Source organism: Dermochelys coriacea, chromosome 4, assembly GCF_009764565.3.
Source record: "Dermochelys coriacea isolate rDerCor1 chromosome 4, rDerCor1.pri.v4, whole genome shotgun sequence".
In the NCBI taxonomy this organism is placed as follows: domain Eukaryota; kingdom Metazoa; phylum Chordata; order Testudines; family Dermochelyidae; genus Dermochelys; species Dermochelys coriacea.
Genome location: NC_050071.1, coordinates 121656069 through 121681933, shown reverse-complemented (window position 1 = coordinate 121681933; position 25865 = coordinate 121656069). Strand labels below are relative to the sequence as shown.

At 40.7% G+C, this 25865-nt stretch overlaps 1 protein-coding gene across 4 annotated transcripts in view; it reads right to left on the bottom strand.

Moving 5' to 3' along the window:
- Window positions 1-25865, bottom strand: part of SORCS2 (sortilin related VPS10 domain containing receptor 2) — an 847342-nt gene that overhangs the window by 359918 nt on the left and 461559 nt on the right. For all 4 annotated transcript variants that reach the window (XM_038400342.2, XM_043512489.1, XM_038400346.2 and 1 more), the window contains exon 3: window positions 2821-2920. In XM_038400342.2, coding sequence (XP_038256270.1) covers window positions 2821-2920 — 100 coding nt within the window. The remainder of the gene's footprint in view (window positions 1-2820; window positions 2921-25865) is intronic.

The window sequence follows — 25865 nt, the reverse complement described above, 5'->3', positions numbered from 1 at the left end:
TACTTTTTCAAAAAAGGAGATCAGGTTGGTTTGGCACGATCTACCTTTTGTAAAACCATGTTGTATTTTGTCCCATTTACCATTGACTTCAATGTTCTTAACTAATTTCTCCTTCAAAATTTTTTCCAGGACCTTGCATACTACAGATGTCAAACTAACTGGCCTGTAGTTACCTGGATCACTTTTTTTTCCTTTCTTAAAAATAGGAACTATATTAGCAATTCTCCAATCATTTGGTACAACTCCTGAGTTTACAGATTCATTAAAAATTCTTGCTAATGGTCTTGCAATTTCAGGTGCCAATTCCTTTAATATTCTTGGATGAAGATTATCTGGGCCCCCCGATTTAGTCCCATTAGGCTGTTTGAGTTTTGCTTCTACCTCAGATATGGTAATATCTACCTCCATATCCTCATTCCCATTTGTCATGCTACCATTATCCCTAAGATCCTCTTTAGCCTTATTAAAGACTGAGGCAAAGTATTTGTTTAGATATTGGGCCATGCCTAGATTATCTTTAACCTCCACTCCATCCTCAGTGTTTAGCGGACCCACTTCTTCTTTCTTAGTTTTCTTCTTATTTATATGGCTATAGAACCTTTTACTATTGGTTTTAATTCCCTTTGCAAGGTCCAACTCGACTCGACTTTTAGCCTGTCTCACTTGATCCCTACATGTTCTGACCTCAATAAGGTAGCTTTCCTTGCTGATCCCTCCCATCTCCCACTCCCTGTATGCTTTCTGCTTCTTCTTAATCACCTCTCTAAGACGCTTGCTCATCCAGCTTGGTTTACAACTCCTGCCTATGAATTTTTTCCCCTTTCTTGGGATACAGGCTTCCGATAGCTTCTGCAGCTTTGATTTAAAGTAATCCCAGACCTCCTCTACCTTTAGATCCATAAATTCTTCAGTCCAATCCACTTCCCGAACTAATTTGCTTAATTTTTGAAAGTCAGCCCTTTTGAAATCAAAAACTCTAGTTGCAGATTTATTTTTGTTAATCCTTCAGTTCAGTTTGAACTGAATTAGCTCATGATCACTTGAGCCAAGATTATCCCCTATAACCATTTCTTCTATGAGGTCCTCACTACTCACCAAAACCAAATCTAAAATGGCATCCCCTCTAGTCGGTTCAGCAACTACTTGATGAAGGAATCCATCAGCTATCGCATCTAGAAAAATCTGAGCTCTATTATTATTACTAGCACTGGTCCTCCAGTCTATATCTGGGAAGTTAAAGTCTCCCATGATCATGCAGTTTCCATTAGTATTTACTTTATTAAAAACATTAAAAAGGGCTCTATCCATATCCAAATTAGATCCCGGAGGTCTATAGCACACCCCAAGCACTATCGTAGGAGAGGCTCTACTAGTTATCTTCCCCAATGTAATTTTTGCCCAGACGGACTCTGTCTTATCCATTGCATCGCTTCTTATTTCTTTACAGTCTACCTCATCATTGATATACAATGCTACTCCACCACCTCTGCCTTTATTTCTGTCTTTCCTAAACAGCACATACCCTTCAATACCTGTAGTCCAGTCATGACTACTATTCCACCATGTTTCTGTTATCCTTATAATATCTGGTTTCACTTCCTGTACCAGTAGCTCTAGTTCCTCCATTTTGTTACCTAGGCTCCTCACATTGGTGTACAAACATCTTAATTTTTGCTGTTTGGCCTCGCTCACATTTTAGGCACAGTCATTCTACAGCCAGTATAACCTATTAGACTAGTATCCACACTGCCCTCACTCCTTATATACATTCTCCTACCCACGGCTGTATCCTTTCTTACTTCATCTTCTTCCCTCTCAATGCTAAAATCTGGTGTGGCGTTTACCTGGACATCTCCCAACCATCTCTCCCAAATTCCTAGTTTAAAGCTCTCTTTATCAGTTGTGCCAGCCTCCATCCTAGAAGTCTATTTCCTTCCCTACTCAGATGAAGTCCATCCCGAGAGAACTGTCCTCTGTCCATGAATGCCTCCCAGTGGCCATACATCCCCAAGCCCTCCTTATAGCACCACTGCCTAAGCCATCTATTGACAGTCATAATCTTGTCAGACCTTTGTTGCCCTTCTCTAGGAACAGGCAGGATCCCACTAAAGATCACCTGAGCCTCAATTTCCTTAAGCATCTTCCCCAGCCTATCATAGTCTCCCTTAATACTTTCCAGTGAGAATCTAGCCGTATCATTTGTTCCCACATGAAGGATAATTAGGGGATTCTTTCCCGCTCCCTTTAGGATCCTTTTCAACCTCAGGTCTACATCCTGTATCTTAGCACCCGGAAGACAGCACACCCTTCTATTCTCTGGATCTGCTCTGGTTACAGGCCTGTCTATTCTTCTCAATAAAGAGTCCCCTATCACATAGACCTGCCTTTTCCTGGTGACAGTGCTATTCTCCAGTCTCTCCCCTGTTCTCTCTGGCTGCAAGTTCTTTCCATTCCTATTTTCCCTTATAATCCTCTTCAACCCATCCTGTATCCCCCTGGGGCTCATATTTGGTGTAGTCTCCCTTGACTCTTCCCCTTTTCCTATAGGACTAGCCTCTCTTCTCTTCTTCCTTGCCCTTCCACCTTCAGCAACTACCTCATCATTGCTTGGCATAGTCCCTCTAAAATGTATATCCCATTTCCAGAGGTCACAGTTCTACTGAAGGTCATCAACATGTTTGTGAAAATTACTCTTTTATATTTTAGCTCTGGAGAATGTGCTTTACTGAACTAATTACTGGAGTCTTAACTCCTCTGTGAGAGTTTTCTAGCCTGAGCTACTGGATCTCTAGGAAAGAGGAATACTTTCTTGCCACATACCTTTTTTTTGTTGGTGGGACAAATGTAGAAATTGTCAATGACTGTCGTAATCCCGGGCTGCAGATTCAGCTTTGTATATAATGTCCCAAAATCCGATGACCTGAAAGAAACATTGAACAGCTATAAGTGCTTCCCAAAGGCCCCAGTATTTCAACCATCTCTGAAATGTACTTTGTAACACCAGGTGTCTACTTTTGATGCTTCCATGCCGGCAATTTAATTTTTTATGTTGTTAGGTTATTAGGTAGTAGAATGGACTTGCAACTATCGAGCAATGCTCAAAGCTTGAGAAAAATTGTTGGCCTCTCTGTATTATCCAATTCTACAAAGTGATAGAGTTGTACTGATGCTATACAATATCTTACAGTCACAGATATAAAACACATACAAAACCACAGGAATTGTTATGACTTCAGTACATGTCCATGACCACAAGCAGATAAAGAAGAAGCAATGGTCTCAAGTTGCAGTGGGGGAGGTCTAGGTTGGATATTTGGAAACACTATTTCACTAGGAGAGTGGTAAAGCACTGGAATGGGTTAGCTAGGGAGGTGGTGGAATCTCCATCCTTAGAGATTTTAAGGCCCGCTTCACAAAGCCTTGGCTGGGATGATTTAGTTGGTGTTGGTCCTGCTTTGAGCAGGGGATTGGACTAGATGACCTCCTGAAGTCTCTTCCAACCCTAATATTCTATGATTCTATGAAATTGGCACCGATATTTTTAGATAAACCTGTGAAAATGCTTATCATCAATGCAGTATCAGAGGCCTCCACTACAGTATTAATGGCCTCAGGTTATTTACCTAGGGTGTATTTAAAGAGACTAAATCCTGCTCACCATGAATTTACTGGAAGAAGTTGATTTCGGAGGGAGTGTGTGCACTCAGTGGGAGAAGGATTTAGCACAAGATGTTTAAGACTGAAAGTAGACTTACTATGAAACTATCTTTACTGAAGACATTCACACATCTGTTTCTTTTTCAGATCATCAGTGCAGTACTGAGACTTAAACAGCAAAGCAAATGCTTTACCTCCAATAGGTCTTAAGCACAAAACTACACACGTGTGTTACAGTTAAAGGTAGCGTGCACGCATAGCCTTGTTTTCATGGAAGAACTACAATTAGTCAAACTTTTGTGACTGTTTTAAGTACGTATCACTGCAGTTACTGAAAAAAGCAAACAATATGGCAAATCTATAAGTTAAAAACCTGAACCCTAAACATTCTGGACCAAATCCTGTATGCCTCATTCATGGTTCAGTTGTGCCACATGACCCTCCATATTTGGGATTTTCCCATCTGAGGAAGCCCGATCACTGCAGCTCAAAGGAGTTCAGGCCATAGGGGGCACTTGCCTCACATGGATAACTCTCGCAATTCTAGAGGAGCCTGTTGGGTTTATGTGCAAGCCCCTGTGACTTGGGTGCGGAAATAAATCCTATCTCCCAATGGAACAATTTGAGAGAAAATTCAGCAAGATTATTTGATTCCTTATAGCTGCATTCTGCTGTTTTCCTGTTGATCAGCTCTCTCTATTGTCACTTACTCCATACCACTAAAGACAATGGAAACTTGATCGAGTACAGCAAGAGTAAAAACTGAGCAAGGAGCCCAGGAGCTCCTTGATTGTATCTTCAAAGAGTAGCTCAAAGCATAAGCGTTGCTTGAAATTACACCAGTTAGAATGGTCCTCTTGGGACCCTTTTGCTGTGAAATGTCCAGAGCACTGCCTGGTTTAGCCATAGCTCCTCCTACCCTGATCATGCCCTAGTCCAACCAGGGATGTTTCTGATGCTGGGGAATGGGGAATAGCTCATACAGAGCCAGCAATGCCCTTTTTTCACCACCCAGAGATTCCCCTAAATCAGAAAAATACGTAGCTGCCCTCTTAGGGCAGCTTTCTGTTTTCTTTGCACTGCCAGAGTGGCATAAAAGGGATGAAGTCATGGGCCAGGATCTTGCCAGGATGGCAAGTCATGGGCCAGGATCATGGAAACAACCAACAGGACATTTAACATTTCCATTAATTCCCTTCTCTCTTCACCAACCCAGAAAAAAGTAAGGCAGGGACTGTTAACTGTTATGTATTTATACTGACTGATCTAGGTTTTTGCACATGCACATATACTCAGCACCCTCATGCATATATTGACATTGCTTTGGGATCAAATTTCAGGTTTATATATTTTTATAGCGATATCTGTGTGGCTTTGATCCTTTCATTGTACAGTGTTGCATAACCTGCTGCTATACAATGATGTATTTATAAAATAAATGTGCAATTCTGAGCAATTCAGGTTGGTACGTAGAAATCAAATGCATAGTGTTTTATATTGTGTCAGTCTAACTAAAATACAGAAGAAAATAAGAATGGACAGACTCTAAACCTAATTTGGTTGAGGTAATGGATAAAACAGGATTTAAAGTTACAACTAAAACCTGCTGGCATCAAGCAGGCATACTGAAATTATACAGAACCAAATGCAAGTCATAGATGGGGAACTAGTGCATTTTGTAGGGAAAGGAATGCCAGGTCATTGACTTGCCTAGGGGCAAGTTCCTGACAAAATTCTTTTAAAATTCTCCAATTTTCATAGAGAGATGGTTCCAAGATTCCTACAAAAGAGCCATCAGAGAGTACCAACTCAGGAGGAATTATGTCTGCATTTGTATCAAGGTAACAACTGAATGATCCAGGCAGAGAAGAACAAGATACTTGTCTAAAGATTCCTGCTTAGTCTCACTACTCAGAATAAAAGACCTGAATTAAGTGAATAAAGTTGTCATAAAAGAGGATGTTATGAAGTGTTCTCCAACTGGTTTTTGAATGTTATAATTCTTGACGTCTGATTTGTGTCCATTCATTCTTTTACGTAGAGACTGTCCAGTTTGGCCAATGTACATGGCAGAGGGGCATTGCTGGCACATGATGGCATATATCACATTGGTAGATGCGCAGGTGAAGGAGCCTCTGATAGTGTGGCTGATGTGATTAGGCCCTATGATGGTATCCCCTGAATAGATATGTGGACAGAGTTGGCAACGGGCTTTGTTGCAAGGATAGGTTCCTGGGTTAGTGGTTCTGTTGTGTCGTGTGTGGTTGCAGGTGAGTATTTGCTTCAGATTGGGGGGCTGTCTGTAAGCAAGGACTGGTCTGTCTCCCAAGATCTGAGAGAGCGATGGCTCGTCCTTCAGGATAGGTTGTAGATCCTTGATGATGCGTTGGAGAGGTTTTAGTTGGGGGCTGAAGGTGATGGCTAGTGGCGTTCTGTTGTTTTCTTTGTTGGGCCTGTCCTGTAGTAGGTGACTTCTGGGTACTCTTCTGGCTCTGTCAATCTGTTTCTTCACTTCAGCAGGTGGGTATTGTAGTTGTAGGAATGCATGATAGAGATCTTGTAGGTGTTTGTCTCTGTCTGAGGGGTTGGAGCAAATGCGGTTATATCGTAGCGCTTGGCTGTAGACAATGGATCGAGTGGTATGATCTGGATGAAAGCTAGAGGCATGTAGGTAGGAATAGCGGTCAGTAGGTTTCCGATATAGGGTGGTGTTTATGTGACCATCGCTTATTAGCACCGTAGTGTCCAGGAAGTGGATCTCTTGTGTGGACTGGTCCAGGCTGAGGTTGATGGTGGGATGGAAATTGTTGAAATCATGGTGGAATTCCTCAAGAGCTTCTTTTCCATGGGTCCAGATGATGAAGATGTCATCAATGTAGCGCAAGTAGAGTAGGGGCATTAGGGGACGAGAGCTGAGGAAGCGTTGTTCTAAGTCAGCCATAAAAATGTTGGCATACTGTGGGGCCATGCGGGTACCCATCGCAGTGCCGCTGATTTGAAGGTATACATTGTCACCAAATGTGAAATAGTTATGGGTCAGGACAAAGTCACAAAGTTCTGCCACCAGGTTAGCCGTGACAGTATCGGGGATACTGTTCCTGACGGCTTGTAGTCCATCTTTGTGTGGAATGTTGGGTAACAGTCCTTGCTTACAGACAGCCCCCCAATCTGAAGCAAATACTCACCAGCAACCACACACCACACAACAGAACCACTAACCCAGGAACCTATCCTTGCAACAAAGCCCGTTGCCAACTCTGTCCACATATCTATTCAGGGGATACCATCATAGGGCCTAATCACATCAGCCACACTATCAGAGGCTCCTTCACCTGCGCATCTACCAATGTGATATATGCCATCATGTGCCAGCAGTGCCCCTCTGCCATGTACATTGGCCAAACTGGACAGTCTGTACGTAAAAGAATGAATGGACACAAATCAGACGTCAAGAATTATAACATTCAAAAACCAGTTGGAGAACACTTCAATCTCTCTGGTCACTCGATCACAGACCTAAGAGTGGCTATACTTCAACAAAAAAGCTTCAAAAACAGACTCCAACGAGAGACTGCTGAATTGGAATTAATTTGCAAACTGGATACAATTAACTTAGGCTTGAATAGAGACTGGGAATGGATGAGTCATTACACAAAGTAAAACTATTTCCCCATGGTATTTCTCCCTCCCACCCCACCCCCCACTGTTCCTCTGATATTCTTGTTAACTGCTGGAATTAGCCTACCTGCTTGTCACCATGAAAGGTTTTCCTCCTTTCCCCCCCCTGCTGTTGGTGATGGCTTATCTTAAGTGATCACTCTCCTTACAGTGTGTATGATAAACCCATTGTTTCATGTTCTCTGTGTGTGTGTGTATATAAATCTCTCCTCTGTTTTTTCCACCAAATGCATCCGATGAAGTGAGCTGTAGCTCATGAAAGCTTATGCTCTAATAAATTTGTTAGTCTCTAAGGTGCCACAAGTACTCCTTTTCTTTTTGCGAATACAGACTAGCATGGCTGCTACTCTGAAACCTAAGATCATTTTAAACAGTCAAATTCTTGTTTTTCTGGGACACACTAGCTGTGAAAAAATCAGAGAAGAGTTTCAAGCAGATGTATGGTCTAAATTCATCTTAATATCTGTACTGTGCCCAAGCAGAAGGGTCCAGATTGGCAGAGGTGTTGTGTGGAGGGCTCTTGCTGTATCCACAAAGTTTATTTGGAACTCTGCCTGGAGGGGAGAAGGAATATCAGCGTACCTTAGGTTTTGACCAGCATCCACATTTGCCAACACAAATGGTTCAAGGAAAAATGAGGATGTTCTGTCCGAATCTGTCAGCAACTGGAATTTCTACAGTCCAGGGAGAGCAGATCACATGACAAAATGAGAGCATGTGTTCCAACATGTACAAATTGGACAAGTTTATATTCAGGAAGATTAGAGTGCAAGGTTAAACTTCTTACTGTCCTTCCTCCCATGCAATACCACCAGGTCATACTCTCTCTGTCCTTCCAGCTGCAGCATACTTATAGTGACATCCTTCCTCTCTCCACTAAGCAGAATCCAGTTCCCTATCCTTACCACAGCCTTCTTTCACCACACCAGTCATCTTGTAACTCTACCCAAGCTCTGTTATTCTTCCGCACTTCAACATCCTTCCACTATACCAGCAGATTCAGATGGATTCTCATTCATATATGGAAGAGCAGTCAAGTTCCACATGAGGGTCTTCTCTCTTTGGACAACTATTTCCGGGGCAAACGAAATTGTAAAGAAAGCCAGTAGAATCCATGGACAACCCAACATCTCCTGCTGTCTTCAGTGAATCAACCTACCTTCCCTTGATTTCAATGGAACTATGGCAATTTACACTAGCTGAGGATTTGCCCCATAGTTGCTTGCTAGGGATATTTTGTCCTCAGAAAGTAATTGAATGTGTCAACTACAAAGTATTATTAGGACGTATTTGGATTCTCCTGAAGTTCTAAGTGATATTTAGGAGCATCTTATTTGAAATAAGTTTGCTATCAATGAGTTTGATGGCTTTTTTAAAAAATGAATAGATTTACAGACTGTTAAAATAATGGGCAAGCCATTATCATAATGGACATGCCACCTGCATAAGACAGCTTATAAAAATACAGATGGATGGACAGGGAGCAGTGACTTATAGGGCATCCAGAACTTGCTGTTTATGCTGGATTTTGTCACTGAAGGCTAAAAATGGTAACTGCAGTGTTCCTGAGAGCACTCAGGCCTGATCTAAGAAAATTATTAAAACCATCTGCTCATCAATAAACTGGTTTTCAGTAAACAAAACATGGGATAAGAATGTTAACATGATTTTGGAAAATAACTGTTAAAAGATATCATGAAAAATTTTGCAAATAATGGAAAATTTCCAACATAGACTTCTTCTTTTAAAAAATAATGTTTCACTTTTTTAAAATGCCATTTTTGACAAAAAATAATGCAAACATTTTCAAATAGCTCTTCTGCATATTACTCCTTTTTAAGTAGGCTCATTACTAGTTAACATCTAAATATATGTAACAGTAAAAATTCAGAACTGGTGTTTACCTGTGTAACTCTACTATGTTAAAGTTGCACCTTGCTTAACACCGAAGTCTGAAATTCCAGTTCTCTTCTGTCCTCTATTTATGGAGGTGAACTGTTAATATATTAAACACCATCTGTAGCTTAATGATTCACAGAATCAATCACAAAAACTACCAAGCCAAATTTCAAAGAGATCCTGTAACAGAGTCATCAGTGGTTCCTCCCCTAGAGGTGGAAGGAACTGACCACGTCCAGTTACCTATCCTGGGTGTTCTAGCACAGGCCTCATTTCCTTAGTATTTCCTGGGGGTGCTCTCCCCTTTGTGGGCCTTCTTAAGTCTTTCCAGATGGGGGATCAAAATGAAAGCCACAAGCCCTGACATATTCAGGGGTATTCCCTCCCTGTGTTCCCAGCAAAGAGGGGGATCAGTGAGTCTACAGTGCTGCCAATGATCCAGCACCAGAACAGAGGGGAAGTTGAGGCAACCACTTGAGCTGGACTCTGAGTCAGACTCAACCTGTCCATCTTACCCTGGGAGTCCGCTGTACTCTCCTCAGGGTCGGGTTTCAGATCCCCTGGCTAGGAGTTCCCTCTGTGGGTTCAGGAGTCAATCCTGCAGTCTGCTGCTTAGGGCAATCTTCCTTGTACACCCCTGGGTGCGGACTGCAACTTCCTCCCTTTTGAAGGCCTCCTCTCTATCAGTCAAGATTGACGGGGTCAAAGAAGTGGGGCTAGCCCTATCTTTCTTGTCCATACATCCCAACCCAGCTTCTAATTTTGCACCTGCAATAGCCTGAGCAAAATAAGCACAAATTACTGTGCATAACCATGTTATATGATTCTGGAACGGAGCTGCTCTTGGGAAGTGTTGAGAAGCCATCAGTTTCCACTGACTTAAGTGCCTGACAAAAATTATTTGCGCAAATGCTGAAGCTGGAGGCAGCATGCAAATAGAATGTCCAACTTTGATCATTTTAAGCAAGTTTCAAGTTCAAAAGGACTTTGCATATGCAAACAGCTGTCATTTTTCAGTATGTAGTGAAGAAAGGATTTCCTGCTACACATATAGACCCTAGCAGATGTAGCTTTTCCAGATGGGAAGGACCTACACCTCTGGAAGTAACTCTGAAAAGTTGAAGACTGTGTTGTTCCTACCTCCAGGAGGGAGGGAAGCTGTTCTGAGGGAAGAAAACCCTCTTCCAGTAACAAATAATTTTTTTGTTTGTTTGTTTGTTAAACTGAGCTCATACCAGTGTCGCTATTCTAGGGATTTTGCATGCCTATGAAAACCCACCAGTAAAGAGACATGCAACATTCCTGATTTTAATGTTTTCAAATATATTGAACATTTTGATCCCCCATCTAGAGAGACATGTAACATTCCTTTAAAAAGCTACTCAGATGTCTTTGGTGGGGTAGGTTGGGTGGAGTCTGCAGCTGGAAATTGCTGATGATCCAAAAGCTCAAAAGAATTCTGGAGCCAGAAAAAAATAACTATGCTTATCATACCAGATAAATACCCCTGAGCTCTCTCTCCTTTCTAAAACCCATGAAGTAGGTGTTTCAAGGACACAAATTAGTTTAAAATGCCCATGTGTTCAACTGGTGCAAAGAGTGAAGAAGGATTTTTAAAAGTGTTACACAGATAAGTGTTGCTTATTTGTACTGGATGTGATTTCTGCTTTTGCTTTACCAAGGGACTGGAACTTTATAAGCCACAGTGAGAAGCTGTGAAGGATTAACTCAACTGATTTCTTAGATCAGGCCTGAGCTGCTGCTCTTAGGAACACTGCAGATAACAGTTTTAGCTTTCAGTGAGAAATTCCAGCATAAGCAGCAAATTCTGAATGCCCTATAAGTCACTGCTCCCTATCCATCTGTGCTAAAGGGTATGAATTTCCCACAAACACGCACACACTTTTTTTAATGCAGCACAACTTAATGAAGTGGGTTTCAGGAATCAAAAGCACAAAAGCCTTCAGCATTCAAGGCACGTTCCATTCAAGACATAGAAGCAGAGATAAAGCCACCAGATTCTCAGAACTGCATTATTACTCATGTACAAACTCAGGCACCAGCAACAACCTTTTTCTGACAGGCCACAGAGATAGGTAATGACTGCTTTAAAAGTGTATGGCCCCACTGAAATATATGCCATTCTCCCTGATGGGTTTTCTTAAAGAAAAATCACCTCTCTCAGTAATAACACCATGTTGAAATAACACTCATCTAAAGCAAATAATATGATTACAGCAAGGACAGCACAGTGTATTTTTAACTTATTACAAGTGTATTGATGTGAGCTCCAGCAATATCTAGGAAAAGCTTCCATGAAGTCTAGAGATGGGCCTTAACCAAACCAGAGATTTGAACAACTCTAAAGTTTGGAACCACCCCATTTGGGCTAGAATTAGTAATATAAGTAGTATACTAGAATTAGTATAGTTATATACGTGCTCTACACTGAGGACTCACATAATAACCACTCAATATTACTCACGTTTCATTTTGTCAGCCATTTTTATTATTTAAATATATAAACTGTATAATAATAAATTATATATTATAAAAATATATAATACTTATTAGTATTTTAATAAAAGTTTAATAATAACACTGCAGAGAGACTTCTAGTTTCCAATTTAATAAATCACTAACATTTTAGTCACAAATGTTTGCTCTCCATTTTTCATTTATTCTCAAGAAAAGCACACTGGGAAATGAAAGGGGAGGTCACTTATAAATGCATTTCCTGACATGCCCTCTTCTACTTTGTCCCTTTGAGGGTTGACTCTAGCTTTCTTTCAGCCAAAGGAATCTCTATGGCGAAGAGGGCTTCTGTCAAATGGCAGATTTCTGTGGAATCCAGGAAAATTACAATGGAGATGTTTCAAGGGACACAAGGATTATTCAGCAAGCCAAAATTGAAAGCATTTGAAAATAGGGTTGTCAAGCGATTAAAAAAATTAATTGCGATAAATCACACTGTTAATAATAGAATACCATTTATTTTAATGTTTTTGGATGTTTTCTACATTTTCAAATATATTGATTTTAATTACAACACAGAATACAAAGTGCACAATGCTCACTTTATATTTGTTTTTGATTACTAGTATTTGCACTGTAAAAAAACAAAAGAAATAGTATTTTTCAATTCACCTAATACAAGTACGTAGGTAATGACTGCTTTGTAGTAATCTCTTTATTGTGAAAGTTGAACTTACAAATGTAGAATTATGTACAAAAAACTGCATTAAAATAAAACAATGTAAAATTTTGGAGCCTGCAAGTCCACTCAGTCCTACTTCTTGTTCAGTCAATTGCTCAAAAAAACAAGTTTGTTTACATTTGCAGGAGATAATGCTGCCCGCTTCTTGTTTACACTGTCATCTGAAAGTGAGAACAGGAGTTCTCATGGCATTGTTGTAGCCGGCATTGCAAGATATTTACATGCCAGATATGCTAAACATTCATGCTTCAACCACCATTCCAGGGGAAATGCGTCCATGCTGATGATGGGTTCTGCTCGATAACAATCCAAAGCAATGCGAATACACGCATGCTCATTTTCATTATCTGAGTCAGACGCCACCAGCAAAAGGTTGATTTTCTTTTTTGGTGCTTCGGGTTCTATAGTTTCCGCATTGTAATGTTGCTCTTTTAAGACATCTGAAAGCATGCTCCACTCCTCGTCCCTCTCAGATTTTGGAAGGCACTTCAGATTTTTAAACCTTGGGACGAGTGCTGTAGCTATCTTTAGAAATCTGATATTGGTACCTTCTTTGTGTTTTGTGAAATCTGAAGTGAAAGTGTTCTTAAAATGAACCACATGTGCTGGTCATCATCCGAGACTGCTATAACATGAAATATATGGCAGAAAGTGGGGACAAACAATTCTCCCCCAAAGAGTTCAAACACAAATTTAATTAATGCATTTTTTTTAATGAGCGTCTTCAGCATAGAAGTATGTCCTCTGGAATGGTGGCCAAAGCATGAAGGGGCATACGAATGTTTAGCATATCTGGCACGTAAATATCTTGCAATGTCAGCTACAAAAGTGCCACGCAAATGCCAGTTCTCACTTTCTCATGACATTGTAAATAAGAAGAGGACAGTGTTATCTCCTGTAAATATAAACAAACTTGTTTGTCTTAGCGATTGGCTGAACAAGAAGTAGGACTGAGTGGACTTGTAGGCGCCGAAGTTTTACATTGTTTTGGTTTTGAGTGCAGTTATATAACAAAAAAATGTACATTTGTAAGTTGCACTTTCCCAACAAAGAGATTGCACGACAGTACTTGTATGAGGTGAATTGAAAAATACTGTTTCTTTTGTTTATCATTTTACAGTGCAAATATTTGTAATAAAAATAATATACACTTCATTTCAATTACAAGACAGAATAGAATATATATGAAAATGTAGAAAATATCCAAAATATTTAATAATTTCAATTGGTATTCTATTATTTAACAGTGCGATTAAAGCTGCGATTAATCGCAATTAATTTTTTTTAATTGGGATAATTTTTTTTTAGTTAATCGCATGAGTTAACTGTGATTAATTGACAGCCGTATTTGAAAAACAATGAACAACAGATATACTGCTCTTTTCATGCTGGCTTTTAGCTAAGGGTTAATAATAACTTAAAGATGCTGTGGGAAAATTCAAGTGATAGCTGAGCATCTCATGATTCAATTCAGATGTACATTACAGTACTATGGAAAGCTGCATCTTTTTGTAAATGTACATGCTCAGTTATACAAATAACGTGACAGGCTTATTGGATCTGTTCCCATCTAAACTGGTGATCTGAACAATTTGTTTGAACACTCCCAGATAATACTGCACTCCCCCCTTGGCTAATTGTCCAGCCGTACTCAAGAATGGCTAAGTAACACTTCTATTTCAATTAAATATCACCTTCTTCCTCTTGTTCTTCTTAGTATCATGGTTACAGGGCTACCTGCAAGTCTGTCTCCTTCCTGATCTCTCTGAGTGTATGCCCTCAGGTGTCAGGCTTTGTTCCTTGTCAATTCCCAGGCTTTTGTCAAAAACCAGTTCTAGAACTTGGGGCTTTTCTACACTTAAAACACTGCAGCATGATGCAAGATATATATGGTAAATGTACACATGAAGATTGTCACTGTATCAATTACCAGAGTGGAGTGTACGGTAAAACTGGGCAAATAACTAATTTTTCAATCCAGTGGCAGTTACAGGAAAATAAATCAATACACAAATTGCTTGGTATCTAACCAAATCTGGAATGTTTCAGTGAATTGAAAAGGATTTCAAGTCTGTTCCAGAGTAAGGATTTGAAACTGGGATTTTCCACAGTCCAAGTGAGTACCCTATGTACTGGATTAAAAGTTATAAGGGAGGTGGGCAGCATTATTACCATTCATGGTTAAAACTATTACTGTGAAATTCGCAAATTGTTTTGGGTTGACCAAAATTGCATTTTTCATCAAATAAACTATTAGTCCACAAATTTTGCCCTGCATAGACCAGCAAAGGACCAGCAGCAATTCCCAGATTTCCCTATGTTCCTGTCATTTTACTGACAAGAACATAGATTTAAGCCTAGTCTTCTTTAGAAGAAGGAGCTTTAATTCAAAAATATCTGCTTAGAAAATAAAAAAAAATTAATACAGTTGCAAGTGGCCATTCCAATTCTGAATTCCTGACATTTTGATCTTTTGGGGGATTTGGAACTAAGATTTTTAGAAAACACTCTTAATTTGACTGTCCCCAGTGAGAAAAAAAGTAGCACTCTCGCTATTGCACTGAAAAGTTGATAGGTTAGGTAGGACTTCCATTTGGAAATAGCTGTTTTGCCATACTTCATCAAAATATCAGGTATGGTGGACAGCACACATTTGAAGGCAAAGACCAGAACATACTTTAAGTACAGCAAGTAAGGGATCTTTAAATCGAATAATCATAGTGCTGCACAGTGGCATTGCTAGTGGCAAAGAAGACAGGGCCAAATCCTTCCCTCATTTGACAGATATGTTTCATGTAGCTGATATTTTCTTAGTAATTTCAGATTTAGAGCTAAAGAAACATACAGAAGTGGGTCAGGCTAGCACATCCCCAGGTTAGAACAGGTTAGACGAACATTTGTTCAGGAATGGTCTAGGTATATTTAATCATACCCCAGCCTGTGGTGGGGGGATAAATGGGGTGACCTCTTGAAGTCCTTTCCAGTTCTACATTTCTATTATTTCTATAATGCAATCTTCAATGTACATGAAAAAGTTGAGATGGGTTAAAGTTTTAGTTTAAGTAGTAGAGAATCCAGCATCTCATCTATTAAAGTCTCACCTGGGAATGGAGTTTACAGCCACATTAAAAGCATAAATAAAATACCACTGTTGATAATTCATACAGCACTATATAAAGTGATAAATATTAATTTGTTTTCTCTGGTGCCATAAAAATGTTAACTGGATCAGAAAATGTGGGAGGAAGTTGACTGTTATGCATAAAAATTTTAATATATATAGACTCTGCTTCAGAAGGTCAGCCTATTTCTGGACTTATTGAGTTGAAAAAAAAAACGAGTGGTTTCACATAACTACTTGCTCAGTACCTAAAAAGATGAAAATGAGCACTTCAAATCCATCTTCATTATAATGCCTTTCATAAGTCCCATCAATTTTGGGGGTGGTGGGGAGCAGAGTATACTGAAAAAATGGTCTCAGCGCTATAAAGCAATTTTTCAACATTTCTTTTATTAACGAGATTGCTGAAGAACAGAATAGTGCTTGCATCTCTTGTATCTCTTCCAGTATTATTACTCCTGTGTGACTGCTGTGATTGATAATAAGTAATTAACAGATATATTCTTGTTAATCGACAACCCATGTTTGTAGCTCCTCTAGAATGTTTACAATAATTGGCCACAGAAAAATGCTAGTTCATTCTCACTGCTTTTTATTTACACTAATGTGCACAAATGAAAGTACTGCTGATCAAATTCTACTCCTCTGTTAACACCCAGGCAGCACCAGGGAACTCAATGAAGCTTTACGGATGTTCTTGAGGGAAGAATTTGGCATTATGTTTTTTAATGAGGTATCTTGTAATATCTGCTTCTCTGAACAAGACAGGTGAGTATTTGTGTAATGAACATTTCTGCTTGCAACAAGAACTCTCAGGAAAAAGAAAGAGTTGGTGATCTTGTAATAAACTAACTTAAGTATGCGTGTGCAGCATCTTCTAGTGACTGGCCTCCGCAACTATAATAACCTGCTACTTATCCTCAGATAAAAGGAGATATTCTTTAGCTCGAGCTGCAGTGGTTTGCACTCTTGGGGGTGAAGATCCTGGCTTCAATTTGCACTTATGACTGCTGTGGTTGTATACATGTGGCCACAGCTTGTTACACTTTGAAAGAGAAGGGGATACTCAACAAAATTGAAAGATGCAAATTCAAAACTGAAAAAGAAATACTTTTTCAGAACACACGTAATTTGACTGAGGAACTCATTGCCACAGGATGATGTTGAATTTAGGAAGATTCAAGGAGGGATTTGATGTTTATATGGATAACAAAAATATTCGGGGTTATAATAGTTAAATGCTAACAAAAGACTATTGGAGGAGGGATAAAACCTCATGTTTCAGGGCATAAACCAACCCCTAGCTATTAGGAATAGGAGGAGACCTTCAGGGTAGGGGTACAGGTTACCCCACATCTGCCTGCCTTCTGTGTGGCTTCTTACATCTTCCTCTGAAGCATCTGGTACTTGACACAGTTGGAGACGGGACTCCCTGGAAGAAATACAGGTCTGATGCAGTATGACAATTACTACATTCCTAATGTTTAAAGAAAAGTAATTTCATGTTTAAGCGATTGTAACTGACAAAGCGATTGTAATTGACTGTGTTTACTCAATACCTTAGATCTCAGTCTGAATCACTATGAATTCCTGTCCTGCAACAAGATGAAATGGTTACTTACTGTAACTGTAGTTCTTTGAGATGTGATGCAGATGTGTATTCCACTTAGGTGTCAGAGTAGCAGCCGTGTTAGTCTGTATTCGCAAAAAGAAAAGGAGTACTTGTGGCACCTTAGAGACTAACAAATTTGTTAGAGCATAAGCTTTCGTGAGCTACAGCTCACTTCATCGGATGCATACACACCCACTTAGGTGTGTATGTGCCCAGTGTGCCGGAGCTGGCGACTTTTGCCTAGCAGTAACCATGGAGGGGCAGTGCTTGCACCTCATGATTGTGGTCCCTCTCCTGGCTATGTAAGGCGGCACTGCCTCAGTTCGATAGATACGATATCATCATAATGGTCCAAAAATGTATGAATGGATGACCATGTGGCCGCCCTGCAAACGGTCATCATCGAAATGTCACTGAGGAACACTATTAACATTGCTTGCGCTCTCATCAAATGAGCTCGTATTGGCTGAGGGGGCTTAGCCAAAGCTATATCATATGCAGTCTTCATACAGGATGTTATCCATCTAGAGATGGTCTGTAGACCACTTGCCCCTTCATGCAGTCTGCGGACGACACAAACAGGTGAAGCAAAGAAATGGTTCAGTCCTATCCAAATAAAAGACTAGACATCATTTACCATCCGAAGTATGGAGGTACTGTTCCTCATGGATGAACGAAGCTAAGGGAAGAACACAGGTAAATACATTGCCTGGTTCACATGAAAGTGAGAGACCATTCTGGATAAAAAACTTTGAGTATGGTCATAAGGTTACCTTGTTTTTGGAGGTTTCAGAGTAGCAGCCGTGTTAGTCTGTATTCGCAAAAAGAAAAGGAGTACTTGTGGCACCTTAAAGACTAACAAATTTATTAGAGCATAAGCTTTCGTGAGCTACAGCTCACTTCATCGGATGCATTACGAAGTGAGCTGTAGCTCACGAAAGCTTATGCTCTAATAAATTTGTTAGTCTTTAAGGTGCCACAAGTACTCCTTTTCTTTTTGTTTTTGGAGAACTCTGTGTAAGGAGGCCCTGCCATTACAGCCTGCAACTCAGACACTCACCTTGCAGATGTAATGGCTACCAGAAACATGGTTTTCTGACACAAGAGGTGCAGTGGACAGGATGCTAGGGGTTTGAATGGAAGCCCATTAGAGCCACCAAAACCATGTTTATGTCCCACAGGGGGACTGGTTCTTGGACTTCAGGGTATATATGGAGAAGCCCTTTTAGAAATACGACCATAGCATTGGCAAAGACTGATTTGTTATGAATAGGAGAATGAAACGCTGATATTGCAGCCAGATGAACTCTCAGTGAACTGATCGCAAGTCCAGATTTATAACGCTGTAAGTACTCCAAGATGTCCTGAATAGAAGCCCGGGCTAGTTGGATCCCATGGGCAAAGGACCACACCGAAAATCTCTTCCACTTTGCTAAGTAAGTCATCCTGATAGAGGGCTTTCTACTGTTGAGTAGGACTTCTTGGACAGCCACCAAGCACTGCTATTCTTCTTCATTCAACCATCCAGCTGCCATGCCATGAGGTACAAGGAGTTGAGCATGGGATGGCAAGCATGGCCATGGTTTTGAGTGAGCAGGTCAGAATGGGGGGAATTGATATGGGAGGCTGAATCATAAGTGCAAGAAGTTTGGAGAACAAACACTGTCTCTGCCGGGGCTATCAGGATAAGCTTGGTCCAATCGGCTTTGAACTTGAGAATGACCTGAGAGATTCTGGAGGAAAAGGCATACAGGAGAATCAATCTCCAGCTGCAATGGAAGGCATTGGAGAGGCAGCCCAGAGTGAGGCCTCCCAGGAGCAGAACAGGCGAGATTTCCAGTTTTTCATTGTGGCAAATAGGTTGATTGTGGGAATGCCCCACACTGTGAAGATGACCTGGAGGACACTCATCTTCAGGGACCACTCAAGACTCAGAGGAAAATACCTCCTGAGCTGGTCCACAAGATGATTTGGCACCCTGGTTAAATGTACAACTATCAGAGTAAAATCCTCCTCAATGCAAAATTGCCACAGATTGATGACTTCTAGGCAGAGTGACCTGGAGTGTGCTTTCTCTTGTTTGTTCACATATTACATCGTGGCGGTATTGTCAGTGAGTATGTGAACCACTGAGGGTCTGATATGGTCTCGGAAAGCAGACCATGCATTGTGGATAGCCTGAAGTTCCAGCATGTTGATATGGAACAAGGCCTTCCATTCCGACCAGAGTCCCTGTACCTTCAGCAACCGCAATGCCTGCCCCAACCCAGCAGGGAAGCATCGATAACAACATTCTGTGGCACATCCATCACGGCAGAGGGAGGCAAACCAGCCTGTCCAGTGGATGAAGGTTGGGGTGATAGACTGTCTTGAGTCACATTTGGAGGGAGGGGAGGCTCAGCCTCACAAACTGGACCACCTGCTTGCAAGCGGGCATGTGGCCCAACAGGTTCAGACATGCCTGGAGTGTCACAGAAGGTTGGGACTGCAGCCTGAACAGAGACATTTAATTGCCTGAAAATGGTCAATCAGTAGAAATGCTCTCGACCTTGTGGAATTTAACAAGCTCCCAATTAGCTCAATTTTTGAGTGGGAGCCAAGGTTGACTTTCCGGTGTTTAGAATGAGAACCAGAGGGTCAAGCAAGCATAATGTGGTGCTGACATGAGCAAGAACTTCCTGTCTGGATCTGCCCCTCAGTAACCAGTCATTGAGGTATGGGAAGTTGTGGATTCCCTGTCTCATGAGATATGCTGTAACCATGACCATGCACTTGGTGAAGACTCTGGGAGCAGAAGGGAGGCCGAAAGGCAGGACTGTGTATTGAAAAATTGCACTGTCCTACAATGAAGTGAAGAAACTTCCTGTGGCTCAGCAGAATTGGCACATTGAGCCTGACAATCTAGCCAGTTTTCCATCCACCTTATAAGTCCATTCATCCAATCCATACTTCTTTAATTTGCTGGCAAGAATACTGTGGGAGACCATATCAAAAGCTTTGCTAAAGTCAAGATATATCACATCCACCGCTTTCCCCATATCCACATAGCCAGTTATCTCATCACAGAAGGCAATCAGATTAGTCAGGCATGACTTGTGCTTGGTGAATCCATGTTGACTGTTCCTGATCAACTTCCTCTCCTCCAAGTGCTTCAAAATGGATTCCTTGAGGACCTGCTCCATGATTTTGCTGGGGACTGAAGTGAGGCTGACCGTTCTGTAGTTCCCCGGGTTCTCTTTCTTCCCTTTTTGAAATATGGGCATTATATTTGCCTTTTTCCAATCATCCAGAACCTCCCCCGATCGCCATGAATTTTCCAAGATAATGGCCAATGGCTCTTCAATCACATCAAGCATAATCACATAATGCACCCGTGGATGCATTAGATCAGGACCCATGGACTTGTGCAGCTTTTCAAAATAATCCTTAACCTGTTCTTTCACCACTGAGGGCTGCTCACCTCCTCCCCGTACTGCATTGCCCAGTGCTGCAGTCTGGGAGCTGACCTTGTGAAGTCCAAGGCAAAAAAAAGCATTGAGTACTTCAGCTTTTTCCACATCATCTGTCACTATGTTGCCTCCCCCATTCAGTAACAGTCCCACACTTTCCCTGACCTTCTTCTTGTTGCTAACATGCCTGTAGAAACCCTTCTTGTTACCCTTCACATACCTTGCTATCTGTAACTCCAATTGTGCTTTGGCCTTCCTGATTACAGCCCCTGCATGCTTGAACAATATTTTTATTCTCCTCCCTAGTCATCTAGAATGATCTGCAGATTGAACAATGCTCTTTGAGGTGGGCCTCACCAAGATAAAGCAGGCACCTCTGTTACAGATTGCTCCCCCACACGAAGGACAGTCTTTAATCCCAGTGAGGGCATCCCCAGGGAGAGCAATACTACTAGAACTAACATACACTAAACTAACGCTAATACTAACTAAATACAATAAAAGCTAGGCTAAGACTAATTGCAAGGTTGTGAGGTTACAACCACACAGAGCTCCAACTCTGGCCAGGGGTGGTAAGAAGAAACTGAGGGAGGTCGGCGTGGCGCCACCTCATATTGCCCGGAGAAGGGCTATGGCCATGAGGCATGAGTACCATCCCTCTACAGGTAATGCTAGGCAAGAGTCTCCAGCTCTGGCACACTGGGCACACACACACCTAAGTGGAATACATGTCTGCATCTACCTCAAAGAAGAAATAATTACCTGTGTTGTAAACCACCTGCCTCAGAAGTGTCTGCCCATTAGCCAGGTTGCCACATTGTATTAAAGGTCATTACAATATTCAGATAGTTTTGTAACAAGATCAGATTGCCGAAACACACATTAAACTACAATGAGTGAGTGTCACCTGGATCATCATTTTGTAAAGTAGACTAGTAAAGTATCTAATTAATGTGAGGATGTGGGGGAGGAGGCACATTTCAGAAGCTCTGATGAAGTTACCAGGGTGACTGGGGGAATTCAAATGCCCCATAATCACTTCAGCAGGATTTGTTTCTGTTTTTTTTCTAATGACAAGAGTCACCATCTCCTAATAGCTTTATCCCGTTGCTGAATCTTTTTTATAGATTTTGTTTGGAACTTTGTGTGGCCAAATCGTCTCTAAGTTCCTTTAAATTCTCAGTAGTCATTCTCCTGTAACTGCAGTGACACCTGGTGAGGACAGAACTGATCAACAATAGATTGGCCTGCTGCTGAACTTGGCAAGTAGGCATAAAACCCCAGCAGATAGGGTTGTTTGGTTTTTTTCTTGTTTTTTTTCTTTTTGCTTTCATAGCAACTCTTCCAAGTCCTTCACCAGGCATAAATCCAAAAGAGATCCATAAACAAGATAAACAGTGCAATGTCATCACTACAACTCTTAAAATTAGAGGGCAGAACCAACCTATTCTGCAAGTCTCAGCTAGACCATTAGCAGCAGAAGAGGCAGTGAAGTGTTCCTATAAATTATGCAGACAGATTACACAGGCCATCCATGGCAAATGCAGCACATTTTGCCCTGCGTCACACCGCACCAGGAAACAGTATCAAAGCACAAATACAGCCTCATGTAAGAGTTTCAAAACTGAGAACATGACATTTCATAGCAGTAAGTTCAGAACCAAGCTATTTTATGGCAATTAACACACACACATGGACTCACAGCATCTCTACAGTATTATAATGACTGTTCTAAAAATGTAATAGAGAGATAAAGAGAGGGACGATTTGATGCAGCCAAGACGCATTTTTTTTTAAATGCCATCCTGGATCCTGTTTATAAAAAAAGTCTCAGTGAGAAATGCTCACAGCTGACATCATGCTGTATAGGATGTCAGGGCTGATACGCAATAGTGACACCCTAATACATTCATTCTCTTGATGATGACTAACTGCTCTTTATGGAAACTCAGTCCACCATAAATTGTTGCCATGCACTTCTCAATGGGAGTGAAAACAATCCCTACAGAATAAGATTAGCTCACTACAGTAAAGATAGCACAAAGCACTAAGAGAGCTGAAAACCACAATCTCAAGATAATATCTGGCATTAAAAGAGACAGTGGGTAGATAGGCGGGGGACGGCGGGAGTAGAATGCCCCTGCTTCCTGCTAAAGCTTGTGAATTCTCACTATGGAAGCAAAGATTATTATATACATTACAGCTCTTCCAGGATATCTAGGTACCATTCAGGAGCTACCCACAGTGGTAGAGACTGTGTAACAAAACCGGGTTCTGCAGATAACCAACACAATTACTGATTAACTCACAAAAGGAACTTGTCTAAAGCTCAATGAGAGTTTTGCCATTGACTTCAGTGAAACCAGGATTTCACTTCTGGTTTTTCTTCCAGCTATGAGAGTAAGGCCTGTGTTTCTAGAACTGAAAGACCACACAAAAGAACTTGTTATACCAAATATCTACGCAGACAGGCAAGGCCAATATATCACAATGGGTATGAGTTGTCGAACATTCTCAAACTTAGATGTTTGGATCTGGATTGCAACTTGGTGGCTGCAGTCCCACACATGCGATGGGATTTCAGTTTGCACAGTAGCGTGTGAACTATTTGCTTGTTTGGTGGCATCTGTTTTCACAGATTCATAAGCTGATTTTCGTTTTTAGGTTTTGGTTTGAATGTATTCCAAACCCAAAGGAAAATTCAGTCAAAACTAAAGGAAATTTCATCTTGGTTTACATGGCAAATAGTAAGTTTTACATAGATTCCACACAAACCCATAAACCAGTGCAGGTTCACCAGATGTTATAAAAACCTTAGCAAACCTTTTGGTGTACCTGGTCTGAGTTTCAGTTTATAAAAAAAGCCCAAACTATGTTTGTTTCATATTCTTTTTGGTTCCACTGTGATTGTGTTTTCATACCATTCCCCAAATATATGGCTTTTATGTCTGAGACACTGGACCTAAGAGCCATGTTACAGTAGTTAATTTTGATACACGAAAACAGAACACTGAATATGCATATTTTAAATAAATCAAATAAAAACAGACTGTCTGGTGATTTTAGAAATTAAGATCCATTTTGAGCCCCTCACTTTCAAATCACACTCAAAGAAGTTTCTCTAAAAAACATAACACCCCACACTGGAAAAAGTCAAGGAAACTAGCTAGCCATTTCTAGAGGCAGAAAAGGTGGGTGATGGTGAGGAGTCAATAGTTTGGGGCCAACAGCCTTGCAGTCTATAATTGAGAATAACATCTATTGAAGTCAGTGAGTCAGATTCTTCTCTCCCTTACACAGGAATACATCTGAAATAACTGTAATGACTTTTATGGAGTTATATTGGATTTAAACATCAGATTCTGATCCTGCAATGAAATGCATGCAGGGGAGCCTTTGGGTCTGTTTGGAGCACCATTGAAATTAATAGGTTTCTGCACTGCCACTGGCAGAAGGAGCCAACTGTAACATCACAGCACGGGATTGGGAGTGTGAATACACTTCTGGGCAAGTGTCTTCCTCTGAAGTTGGAAAGTGTATTGTGAGTTTGGGTTCTACCACAATATAAATAAAATTTTATAATAAAATATGAATAATACTAATAATTATAATTTAACTTCGCTCTCTGTTATATAAGTATAAATTGAAGTCAAGATCTCTTTGGCAAAGCCTTGGATTTTGAGTGGGTTAACAGAGATTAGAAACTGGCCAGGAGGTAATATCTAAGGATTGAACAGAGAGACTGCAATATTTGGCTTGTAGATTCTAGGGCCCTGGAAAAATACTCCAACCAATGCCTAGATAGCTTTTTGGTTCTATATAATTCTTGTATTGAACTGAACTGATGTCCTACTCTGGAAAAAATTCTGAGTACTCTGAATTTTTTTCCAGAGTAGTATATGAAGGAAACACATTTATAACAGATCTTCCTTAATGACTCATTTAATCACTGTGGAGACTTCAACAGATCTCACTCAATTGACAAGAGAGGCATGTTTAACACACATATTCTACAGTACTTTCCAAAAAACACCTACAACATCTTTATATCTGCCTAGATGCTTGACAAAGCTGAAAACGACGGTGTCATAAACATACAGCTAAGGTTTCAGAGTAGCAGCCGTGTTAGTCTGTATTCGCAAAAAAAAAAGGAGCACTAGTGGCACCTTAGAGACTAACAAATTTATTTGAGCATAAGCTTTCGTGAGCTACAGCTCACTTCATTGGATGCATTCAGTGGAAAATACAGTGGGGAGATGATTTATATACACAGAGAACAGAAACAATGAGTGTCATCATAACACTGTAAGGAGAGTGATCACTTAAGATGAGCTATTACCAGCGGGGGGGGGAGGGCGGAAGAAAACTTTATGTAGTGAAAATCAAGGTGGGCCATTTCCAGCAGTTGACAAGAACGTCTGAGGAACAGTGGGGGGTGGAGGGGGGGGGAAACATAAGGAAATAGTTTTACTTTGTGTAATGACCCATCCACTCCCAGTCTCTATTCAAGCCTAAGTTAATTGTATCCAGTTTGCAAATTAATTCCAATTCAGCAGTCTCTCGTTGGAGTCTGTTTTTTAAGTTTTTTGTTGAAGAACAGCAACTCTTAGTCTGTAATCGAGTGACCAGAGTTTCTAAGTGCTAAGTGTAGCATAAAATCCCTCCTTTACCTGTAAAGGGTTAAGAACCTCAGATAACCTGGTTGGCACCTGACCAAAAGGACCAATAAGGGGAGAAGATAATTTCAAATCTGTGGGGGAAGGTTTTTGTTGTGTGCTTCTTTGTGTTCTCTCTGGGACATCGAGGAACCAGGACAGGGAAAATACATCTCCTAAAGGCATACCTGAACTAAGCATCTAAGATTACAAATTGTAAGTAATAGGAAGGAAATGCGTTAGATTATTTTTTGTTTTAGCTTCCTGCGGGTCCCCACATCTGTATCATAGAGTTTAGAGTGGGGCAGGAACCCTGACAGATGGTTATTTTGCTCAGCCACTTATGATGAGAAGAAAAAATTTAAGGGGCATTTCAACTGGCATAATTAGTTCCTTCACATGTCCACTCCCACCCTTTGTGGTATTTTCAGGCTTTCTTAGAGCATTAAGTAAAACATCACATCCTGATCTAACTAAAGGCAAAGTGTGATCCACTGAGTGTGGCAGTCAATTATGACAGGTTTCAGAGTAGCAGCTGTGTTAGTCTGTGTTTGCAAAAAGAAAAGGAGTACTTGTG